This window comes from Salvelinus sp. IW2-2015, linkage group LG32 (genome assembly GCF_002910315.2).
Source record: "Salvelinus sp. IW2-2015 linkage group LG32, ASM291031v2, whole genome shotgun sequence".
NCBI classification, from domain to species: Eukaryota; Metazoa; Chordata; class Actinopteri; order Salmoniformes; family Salmonidae; genus Salvelinus; species Salvelinus sp. IW2-2015.
The window spans coordinates 37,997,815-38,009,043 of NC_036871.1; the positions used below are offsets into that span (position 1 = coordinate 37,997,815).

Consider the following 11,229-nt stretch of genomic DNA (forward strand, 5'->3'; position numbering starts at 1 on the left):
GGTCAGCGTTGCAGAACAGAGGTCAGGCGTATGAACAGAGGGTCAGCGTATGAAAAGAGGTTCTGCAGCGTTGAAACAGGGCTCAGCGTGTGAAACAGACTGGCTGTGGTCGGGGTAAGGGTGTGTGTTGTTGGGGCGTGCGTGTCATGGTAGCTTAGTGGTCTTTTGGAGCGTGAGGTTTCTGGATTAGTTTTTTTGGCTTTTTGTTGGTCGTCTTCTTGAGTCCCATCTCTTCGTGTCTTTTGTTTTTTGTGTTTTTCAGGGTTTTTTTGGTGTTTTTTTTTTTTGTTTTTTGCTTCTCTTTGTGTCTTGTTTTTTTTTTCTTTCTTTCTTGTTTCGAGTGCTGTTTTAGTTTTTTGGTTTAGTTGTTTTTTTTTGTATGTTGGGGGCGGCGCGGGAAAACAGAGGGTCGGCCGTATTGAACCAGGAAGGGTCGGCGTTCTGTTGCAGGTGCCAGTTGGGGCCGGCTTGTTCCGCCTTGTCGGAGGTCGGCTGGTCTAATCCGAGGGGGCGTTGCTTAAGGTGGGTCGGGCCTTCTGCCTGCGGGTCGCGGTCTTGACCTCGGGGTTCGGGTTCTGCCCGCACAGGTGTTGCGGTTCACGCGCGGGGTCGTTGCGTTGCCCCGGTAGCTGTCTCCCGCGGGTCGGTTTCCGCGGGTCGTCGTTTGTCACGGGTGCAGGGCGGGGTAGGGTCTGCACAGCTGGGGTCAGGTCGGTCTGAACCCGGCGGTTCGTCAATGCCTCGGCGGTTCCGCGTGTGACCCGCGGTTCGCGTGTGACCGAGGTTCGGCGTGCTGCCCAGGGGTCGGGTCTGCACGAGGGTGCGGACTGTCGCTGCAACCGAGGGTTCGGTATGCCGCGGTCGGCCGTATTGCGCGGGTCCGCGTCTCCACCGTAGGTGCAGTGTATGAACAAGAAGGTCCGTGTATGAACAGGAGGTTGTGTAATGAAAACAGAGGTCTCAGCGTATGATAAGCAGAGGTCAGCGTATGAACGAGGGGTCAACAAGAGCGTATGAACAGAGGGCGTAAAGAGCGTATGAAAGAAGGTCAGCGTATGGAAAAGAGGTCAGCGTAATGAAACAGAGGTGGGCGTATGAAACAGAGGAGGTCGGCGTATGACAGGGGTCGGGTATGAACGAGAGGTTCGCGTATGAAACGAGGGTCAGCGTATGAAAAGAGGTCAGCGTATATGAAAACAGTGCTACAAAAATGATTTTAACAAAGCCATCTCGCTGTTTTTCTGAACCCTCTTCGTTGTGGCTTTTGTTCTCTCCTGGGTCCCTCCGGGCGCCGCTGCCGTGTGTTGCTCTCACGACGAGCTGCGTGCACTCGCGTCGTGCGCTGCCACCTGTTGGGTTTCTCTGGTCGAGGGTGCCTTGGAGTTGGGGGGCGCAGCCCTGAGTGTACTGCTCTTCCGCGAGGCCAGCGTCCGGCCAGCAGATGCCGCCGGGGGCGAGGTCAGGTGTTGGTGCTGGGACTTTGGATGGTGTCTCGTGCGCTGTTGTGTTGTGGGTGGTGGCTGCGGGCGCTTGGCTTGGGAGTGGCTGGGATCTTTCGGCGCGGACCGAGCGCTGCCGCTCCGTTAAGTTCTGCGCTCACCTACGGTGGTTGACTCTCGCATCGGTGGTGAACTCTGTCTGTGCGGCGTGGTAGTTGCTGTGGGTGTTGTAGTTCGGATCTGGTAAGGTGTGTAAAAACGAGGGTCTGGAGTGTTGAAAAAGAGGGGTAGGAGTATGAAAACTAGCAGGCGTAGGAAGTATGAACAGACGGGAACGGTGGAGTATGAAACGGCACGGGACTCCGGGTAGTATTGAAAACGAGTAGGGCACCGGTCCGGTGGAGACAGAGGGCCGGGGCGTGGCCGCTGGGATGACACAGGAGGTCTGGACGTATGGACAACAGCATAGGGTCGGCGTATGAAATCCAGAGGGGTCGGCGATGAGGAACAGGGTCTAGGGTTCGCTTCTCGGTGTTGAGAACAGCAGGGTTCAGTTCGTCTTTATGAAACGAGAGGCGCCTGCCCATGCTGTAATTGCAAATCAGAGGTTCAGCCGTGTACATGAGAACATTGGGAGGGTATTCAGCAGTATGTACTAACATGAGTGTCCAGCGTTATGGAACAGAGCGGTCAGCGTATGAAGACAGATGTCAGCGTGTGAAACAGAGGTTCCAGCCGTGTGAAACAGAGGTTCGTGCGTTGAACATGAAGGCTCGGCGATGAAAGAGGGTCGGCCGTATGAAACAGAGGGCGGCCCGTATGAAACAGAGGGTCGGCCGTATTGAAACCATTGTTAGGGTCTTCGGCGCGCTGTACTGGATAAAGCCAGGGTGGCGCGTATGACAATACTAGTAGGTCAAGTCTGTTCATGTGAGATAATCTTAGAGGTCTAGCTGTCTTGCGGTCCATATTGAACCAGGTAGGTCTTCCGAGCTGCTGTATGATAACAGAGGGTCAGCCTGTTGTTCATGAGTAACAGAGGTCTAGTGCTTGTTTCATCTGGACATACGGAGCATTTGGTTTCCCTCACCTGCAGAGGGTCAGTCTTCGTGAACTGCAAACATGAGGTCAGTCTGGTTTTCTCCAACCTGTCTGCTTCCTAATAAAGCCTGCCCTCTCCTGGTTACGTCATTGAAAACCAGAGCTCAGTCGTATGAAAACATGGATGGTCATGTCATGTATGCCGCAGAACCAGCTACTGGGGTGGTTTTCGGAACCATCCGCGGACCCTCGTATGAAACAGAAGGGTCGGCGTTCTCTGTACTGGAAAAGAGGGATCAGGGCGTATGACAGACCGCCCTGTGGGTTCCATTCCGGGCCGGGCACCTGCGTTTACTCGAAATCAACACGGGCCGCGGGCCTCTGTTTACCAACGACTGAAGGCAGCCTCGTTATTCCTACGTAAGACACAGGTGACAGGGTTCACTCTGTTGTCATTCGGCTGTCACCCTCTTTGTTTCGTGGTTGAGCACTTGATTACACATAGCTGACGTCTAGTAACAAAACCTGGGGGCTGTTCAGGAAAACCTGACCTACAATTGTTTCTCTACGCATGCACCCCCTCTGTTAGACAATACAGACTCAGGGAACACTCTCGTCTCGCTGTTCTTCTGTTTCTACTTCTGAAAGCTGCATATTCGCTGAGTGACTCCTGGCTTGTGGCTTAAGTGTGTATTAATAGCTCACCAGCCCTGGTTAAACTCGAGGCCAGACAGACAGTCTGGCGTGGCTCGTGTTGATTGTTTGTCGGCCCTTTCCTCGTCCTTTTCCTTCCCTTGCGCGGTCCCCTGTTTCCTCCCCGGCCTTGTTTCATCCGGCCGTCTGGGTTTCTCGCCTGTTCTACGGCCGCCTCTTTCGCTCACGCCCTTGTGTTTCACCCTGCAGACCTGGCGCAGGTAGACTCAGAGTATCTGCATTTCAACGAGGCCCGGCTTGCGGCAAGCTGACCTCTGTTTGGTTTTCATCACAATGGGTGAGCACTGAGGCTGGCCGCATCTGTTCTTTGTGGAGTGGACGGGCTAGAGCCCTCCAGGCAGTGTTCCTACGTGTACTTGAACCCTGATCCCTTGTTGTGGCCGAGACGTTTATACGACTGAGGGACTTCTGGCCATTCAGTCTATCAACGCTGCGCCTGCTGTTCTACGCTGACCGCTGTTTCTATACGCTGAATGGCTTTGCTGTTACCAAATGACAGCAGGGTCACCTGAACCTCACCAGTACAGGGGGTGAAGTTCGATAGAGTCACGGTGACTCGTCGTTCACTCTGCTCATGGATGAGCTCGGTCCTGGTGGTGTAATTGGAGTTGCATGTCTGAGAGCTGAGCCTCTGGTTTATACGCCCAGCGGACTCGTTTTGTTTATGCTGGTTTCAATGGACGCTGACTCCTTGTGGTTCCTTGGACTAGAGAGATTGCGCTTGGGAAAAGTCGTGGTCTGCCCATAATCTCTCGCTGGACCTCTGTTTTACTAGCTGGAATCGGCGTATGAAACAGAGGGTCGGCGTATGAAACAGAGGGTCAGCGTATGAAACAGAGGGTCAGCGTATGAAACAGAGGGTCAGCGTATGAAACAGAGGGTCAGCGTATGAAACAGTCTAACAAAAATGATTTTACCAAAAGCCAATCTCCCTGTTTCTCTCTGAAACGATATTAGTGACTGTGCTGTGGCTTAGTGAAAACTCCACTGTAAACTCAGAGGCCAGACAGACAGCCTGCAGTGTGTTGACCCAGTACTGCCCCCCCTGCAGGTAGACTAGAGTACTGCATGGGCCGGCTGCCACCTGTTGTTTATGAGGTGAGACTGAGTGGAGGGGGAGGCAGCCCAGCAGTGTAACCTGATCCTTCCAGACAGAGAGCCAGCCAGTCAGGACAGCAGCAGTCCAGACCAAACAGGGGGAAGAGGTCAGGCTGCTCCTGAGCTGGTCTGGGACTGGAGGCATGTCTAGAGGCCAGCCTGTTTGTTTAGCTGGCAGGTGGGTGGAACTAGAGAGATTGCCTTGGGAGTGTGTCTGGCCCATGACCATGGTTGGAGTCAATTCCTTTACAATTCAGGAAGTAAACTGATATTCCAATTCCATTTTTCCAGAATATTGAAAATCTGAATTGAAATGGAATTGACCCCAACCCTGGTGTCTCCTGTTTTTTACATTGCTGCAACAAGTGACATCATGAGGTTAACCATGTTACTGCTTATTGGTGGTGAACATCTAACATCTAACAGAACCACTGTGACCTAACCACTTCGTCCAGGAATAGGTTTAATATGAGTCTGAGAAACCTGCCCTTAGAGAACCGATACATCCCATTGGCCTGTCTTGTTCCCTGGTGGGAAAGGAGACTGTCTGGGCTTGACCCTCAACTATGTGGAAACAGTATAGGAGTTGATTTGGTCTCACTGTCCGTCGTTCACAGTGTTGAAGTTAATTATCATTGGTGAGAATTCTGCTGCTTTGTTTGAATGAAAACAATGATTCACCGTCTCTGTTGGGTGATGGCGCTCCAACCCACCTCAACACCAGAGAACACTGATAGAACACAGAAAAAGACAGACAGAGAAAGATAGAAGTGAGAAAGAAGACACGATGACTCACAAGGTCCCAGTCTACGTTTCGGAAGAAGGGATGCCCCATGATGTCAGCGAAGCCCGTCTGGGGATGACAACCCAGCCTCTCCTTAGGTTCCTGGGAGAGAGATAGAAGAGAGGGAGGGAGAAGTGGGAGAGAGGGAGAGCAACAAAGAAAGAGAAGGGTGTGAGAGAAAATTACAACATATATAACGAGACAGACAGGAGGGAGGGAGGGAGAGGAGGCGGGAGGGACGGATGGACGGAGGGAGGGACGGATGGACGGAGGGAGGGAGGGAGGGAGGGAGGGTGCAGTAGTTACCTTGTTGAGGAAGCCCTTGAGAACGCTGGCAGCTTTGACTGACAACGACCGAGGAATCCTGATCTGTTTTTCCAATATTACTACAGAGGAGGAGAGAGATAAATTAGATTTTGAGAGGGCTTTTACAATAGTGACAGAGTGGATATAAAGAGAGAGGCTGTGAAAAATACCTTATTGAAACCGATATGCTGACACTGTGGACGCGTGTCAGGCACTGCAGCATTACCCCCATCTCAGCCAGCCCTCAAGAACATCAGACTTTTGATGCACAGGTGCACAGTAGGGTTGGCAGTATACAGATATTCTTACAGTCTCTCTCATACCGGGATGTACTATATTACCGGTTTAGTACACAACAGGGCGTCCAAAAAATACCCCCAAAAAAGACAATTGGGTGTCTATTAACTGAATGCTAACAAAATTAGCACAAGTAATAGCACATTTCAATGGATGCTGCTAGCCAAATATGCTAACGAGCCCAAACAAAAAATAAACGAATTAGAAAGACAGGCAATCCCGCTCATAAAACTATACATGTATTAGGTAGGAGCTACTGAATGTCATTTTTGGTGAGTTCGGATATTTACAAGCGAATGTGAACGAGAGACATTATGCAAATGAACATAGTTGAGACGCATGCTTGTCTGAAGGAGGAATAGTACTGTGTCTGTGTGGAGTCTGGAGTCGCTAGGGCAACAGGCCTGCTGTGTACACACCGTGTCTGTGTGGAATCTGGAGTCGCTAGTGCAACAGGCCTGCTGTGTACACACTGTGTCTGTATGGAGTCTGGAGTCGCTAGGGCAACAGGCCTGCTGTGTACACACTGTGTCTGTGTGGAATCTGGAGTCGCTTAGTGGCAACAGGCCTGCTGTGTACACACTGGGTCTGTATGGAGTCTGTAGTCGTAGGGCTAACAGGCTCTGCTGTGTACCCACTGTGTCTTGTATGGAGTCTGGAGTCGCTAGGCAACAGGCCTCTGGTTGACACGCCGTGGTCTGTTTGGAGTCTGGAGTCGCTAGGGCAACAGGCTGCTGATGTACACACCGTGTCGTGTGGATCTGGATCGCTAGGGCAACAGGCCGCTGTTGTACACCGTGTCTGTGTGGAGTCTGGAGTCGCTAGGGCAACAGGCCTGCTGTGTACACACCGTGTTTGTGTGGAGTCTGGAGTCGCTAGGGGCAACAGGCCTGCTGTGTAACACTGTGTCTGTATGGGAGTCTGTAGTCGCTAGGCAACAGGCCTGCTGTGTACACACTGTGTCTGTGTGGAGTCTGGAGTCGCTAGGGCAACAGGCCTGCTGTGTACACACGTGGTCTGTGTGGAGTCTGTAGTCGCTAGGGCAACAGGCCTGAGTGTACACACTGTCTGTGGTGGAGTCTGTAGTCGCTAGGGCAACAGGCCTGCTGTGTACACCACGGTCTGTGTGGAGTCTGGAGTCCGTAGGGCAACAGGCCTGCTGTGTACACACTGTGTCTGTATGGAGTCTGGAGTCGCTAGGGCAACAGGCCTGCTGTGTACACACTGTGTCTGTGTGGAGTCTGGAGTCGCTAGGGCAACAGGCCTGCTGTGTTACACACCGTGTCTGTTGTGAGGTCTGGAGTCGCTAGGAGGCAACAGGCCTGCTGTGTACACACTGTGTCCTGTGTGAGTCTGGAGTCGCTAGGGCAACAGGCCTGCTGTGTCACTACCGGTCTGTGTGGAGTCTGTGTCGCTAGGTGCAAACAGGCGTGCTGTGTACACACCGTGTCTGTGTGGAGTCTGGAGTCCAAGGGACAGGCCCTGCTGTGTACACACCGTGTCTGTGTGGAGTCTGGAGTCGCTAGGGCAACAGGCCTGCTGTGTACACACTGTGTCTGTGTAGAGTCTGTAGTCGCTAGGGCAACAGGCCTGCTTGCTCTGTTCAGGGAAGACGTGGGAGGAGCCGACAGGAGATCAAGCTGCAGTGACAGCTGTACAGATAACTCATCCCAAGATGAATGGCAGACAGCTAACACAATATGATGTCCTTATTAATTCAGCCACTTAGATAACTACCAAGTTAAACTTAGGAGTCGAGTTAAACAGAATTACTTGTTTTTCACGCAGGGATTTTTTATCTTGCTGCGTTTCAGTAAAAGCAGATCTAAAATGCTTCTTATTGTAATTCCTGTTTGTCGTCAAACTCATTTTGTGCTTCAGTTGCACTTTTCCACTCGGATGACAATTCACGAACGGATATTCTATCAAAAGACAGCACTCTGGGGCCTCCCGGGTGGCGCAGTGGTCTAGGGCACTGCATCGCAGTGCTAGCTGCGCCACCAGACTCTCTGGTGGGTTCGCGCCCAGGCTCTGTCGCAGCCGGCCGCGACCGGGAGGTCCGTGGGGCGACGCACAATTGGGCTAGCGTCGTCCGGGTTAGGGAGGGTTTGGCCGGTAGGGATATCCTTGTCTCATTGCGCTCCAGCGACTCCCGTGGCGGGCCGGGCGCAGTGCGTGCTAACCAAGGGGGCCAGGTGCACGGTGTTTCCTCCGACACATTGGTGTGGCTGGCTTCCGGGTTGGATGCGCGCTGTGTTAAGAAGCAGTGCGGCTTGGTTGGGTTGTGCTTCAGAGGACGCGTGGCTTTCGACCTTCGTCTCTCCCGAGCCCGTACGGGAGTTGTAGCGATGAGACAAGATAGTAATTACTAGCGATTGGATACCACGAAATTTGGGGAGAAAAGGGGATAAAAAATAAAAACAAATAAATTTAAAAAAAGACAGCGCTCTGACTGACGTGTAGCTACTTTTCTCAGTGTAGACAGACTATTTTCCTCCCGTAAGACGCAAGATTAACTTTAAACAAAACATTAGGAAATGTAGCTGGCTACATTTGTTCTGTGATAAACATTAGAAATATGATGGACACGCATCGTTCTTGCAAAAAAAAAACTTGCTTTTTTCATTGTAAGAATTTACTTACAGCCAGATAGTGTTGGACTTCTGTTGTCACTGATGACAATGAAGCTATTGTCTGCAAAATATGTTGCACGAATGTATTTTCTGTGAAGGGAAACTATAGTTGCAGTTCCTGAGCACTTGATCAGAAACACAACCGGTCACTACACAGCTGAACTCACCAGCTCCCGCTTTCTCCTGTTGTGCCAGTTACAAACACACGTGACTGGCTCACCTGTTCTGGGGAACTATGGTAAGCTTCATAATGTAAAATAATGTAACATGTAAAATGCAGAACGCAATATGCTTCATCTCCTAACATGTTGCACAAGTTCACTGCAGGTATTTACTTAAAAAGTAGCTACAAATATGAAAAAGTATTAAAATTTTAGAAATTGTTTCTCAACGGTACTGAAAAACCATCCCATGGCTATTTCCAAATAACCCGGTATACGGTATATACCGTTTACCGCCCAAGCCTAGTTGCACAGATATCATTTTTTGCTGACTGATGAGAGTACCACGTACTTTCTCTTGAGGATCGGCCAATACAGAACAATATGAGTACTTTCCATAACATGAACTTTGACCCTGTCCTAACAGCATTACCTTGGAATAGGTAGTCTTCTGTGTTCTGGTCTGGGTTGTCGGTGCTTCCTACAATGTCGAAGGGCGACCGTCCAGCCATCATCTCAAACATCAGCACCCCCAGAGCCCACCAGTCCACGCTGAAACCATAGTCCTCTCCTCTCAGTATCTCAGGGGCGATGTAGTTGGGGGTCCCACAGAACGTACTGGTGGTGTCCCCTGGCCTCAAGCCCTCCTACACAGCACAGGAAGTACACACACATCTCACAACGTTCCAGGTCCCGTGGGGCTCAGTTGGCATGCCGCTTGCAATGCCAGGGTTTTGGGTTCCATTCCCACGGTGCACCAGTACAAAAAAGGAATGAAAATGTATGCACTCACTGCTGTAAGTCGCTCTGGATAAGAGCTTCTGCTAAATGACTCAAATGTAACACACACACAAGCTTAAGATGTACAGGGACAACTGCAACCGCACACACAAAAAAAAAAGACACACACACACACACAGTACAGACAGACAGAACCACGCCAACGGACACACTTCGACACCCACCTTGCACATGCCGTAGTCAGTGAGTTTGATGTGTCCCTCAGACTCCAGCAGCACGTTGTCCAGTTTGAGGTCTCTGTAGATGATGCCTCTCTCATGGAGGTAGTTCAACGCCAAGCTGATCTCTGCTGAGTAAAACCTGACACACACAGAGAGAGATGCTGACGAACTAGTCAGACTCAACACACACACACCATCTTAGAGCTACGCAGCTAATCACCAAGCCCTTGGTTCGTAGAATCAGAGGTGTAATTGTTAGTCCAAAACGGAACATTTTGCAACTAAAAAGCACATTTATTGACATTGGACAAATTCAGGTAGGCCCCACCCCGTTCGCGTCCGTTTAAGAAACGTTTTGCAAGAATCGACATAATGAATACACCCCAGGTGTGCTAGAGCTGGTGGCCTGCCCCAAAGGTTCTAGGTTCAGAGATGTGGGAATTTTACGTCTGGCAACGTCAGCCTACTGGGGGGAGAACAATAGATGTGTAGTCCTGGGTGTTTCAGAGGAACGGACATGACATACCCCTCAAATTCAAATCTGGACCTCGAAGCCAGTTCCACTGCTTTAAATGGCATAATTTGTTTCCCTGTAATCAGGGACTGATTTATACCTGGGACACCAGGTGGGTGCAATTCATTGTCAGGTAGAACAGAAACACAGCAGCACTACAGTCAGGTAAGATTGAAACAGACCCAGGATTATTTCCAAGTCCGGTGTAGCCATGACATCACTGTTCTCACCTGGCGTGTTCCTCAGGTATTTTCCTCTGTCTCTGCATGTGGAACATCAGATCTCCTCCGTTCACATACTCTATGATAAAGAACAGTCTGCTCTCAGTCTGGAAACAGGAGTGAAGCCCCACTAGGAAGGGGTGGTTGGACGCCTGCTCAAACACGTGCTTCTCTGTCTGGACCCAGTCAATGTCCTACAACACACACACCATTTGGAAATCAAGTCTTAAAACACAACAAGTTTAGTAGAAATGACCAGCCGCCCATCTGATAGAGGACAGATGGACTGACAGGCAGAGACAGGCAGACAGACAGAAAAAGACAGACAGGACACAGAATGAGACAGTAGATGTTAGGAGTGAGAATGGCTGAACACACAGTGAATGGTGTTGACAGACTGCTCCCATCTGATGAGGGCTGCAGAAGAAGTGATTTCTGTCATTCTAAGCACAGTGAGTGGATGCCCTAGTGATGTGAGGAGACTGACGATGTGTGAACACAGTGAATAGATACAGATCAGATGGACAGATAATATGTTTGAACAGAGAGAACAGACAGACAGAGGAGAAATGGCACAGATGATCGATCAGGTAGCACCTGTCAAAGTGTCAATCATGTGTGTATGTAAGTGTGTGTGGAGTTTACATGTACCAGTGTGTGTGGGTGCGTGTTTACATGTACCAGTGTGTGTGTGTGTGTGTGTGTGTGTGTTTACGGGTACCAGTGTGTGTGTCTGTTTAGTACCTCGTCGTCGTTGACCAGCTCCTTCTTAACCACCTTCATGGCGTAAATCCTCTCTGTCTTCTTGAGTCGGACCAGCAGGACCTTGGCATAGCTGCCCCGGCCAATCACGCTCAGCAGATCAAAGTCCACCAGACCCAGACTGGAAGCGGACTTCCCCGTGTCTCTGCTGCAGCGCGCCTACAGGACAGACAGAGAGCCAGAGTTAAACATGAGACAGAGGCACGAGGTAGAGACAGACGTGAGACAGAGACACGAGGTAGAGACAGACGTGAGACAGAGACACGAGGTAGAGACAGACGTGAGACAGAGACACGA

The 11,229-nt window shown here is 50.7% G+C and overlaps 1 protein-coding gene across 1 annotated transcript in view; it reads right to left on the reverse strand.

The window, feature by feature from the left end:
• LOC111956705 (protein kinase C iota type) overlaps window positions 1-11,229 on the reverse strand; it is a 44,046-nt gene that overhangs the window by 3,791 nt on the left and 29,026 nt on the right. Inside the window, exons 10-15 of the mRNA XM_070436593.1 lie at window positions 10,915-11,091; window positions 10,180-10,364; window positions 9,439-9,574; window positions 8,907-9,120; window positions 5,383-5,462; window positions 5,089-5,178 (exon numbers count right to left, since the gene is read on the reverse strand). Coding sequence (XP_070292694.1) covers window positions 5,089-5,178; window positions 5,383-5,462; window positions 8,907-9,120; window positions 9,439-9,574; window positions 10,180-10,364; window positions 10,915-11,091 — 882 coding nt within the window. The remainder of the gene's footprint in view (window positions 1-5,088; window positions 5,179-5,382; window positions 5,463-8,906; window positions 9,121-9,438; window positions 9,575-10,179; window positions 10,365-10,914; window positions 11,092-11,229) is intronic.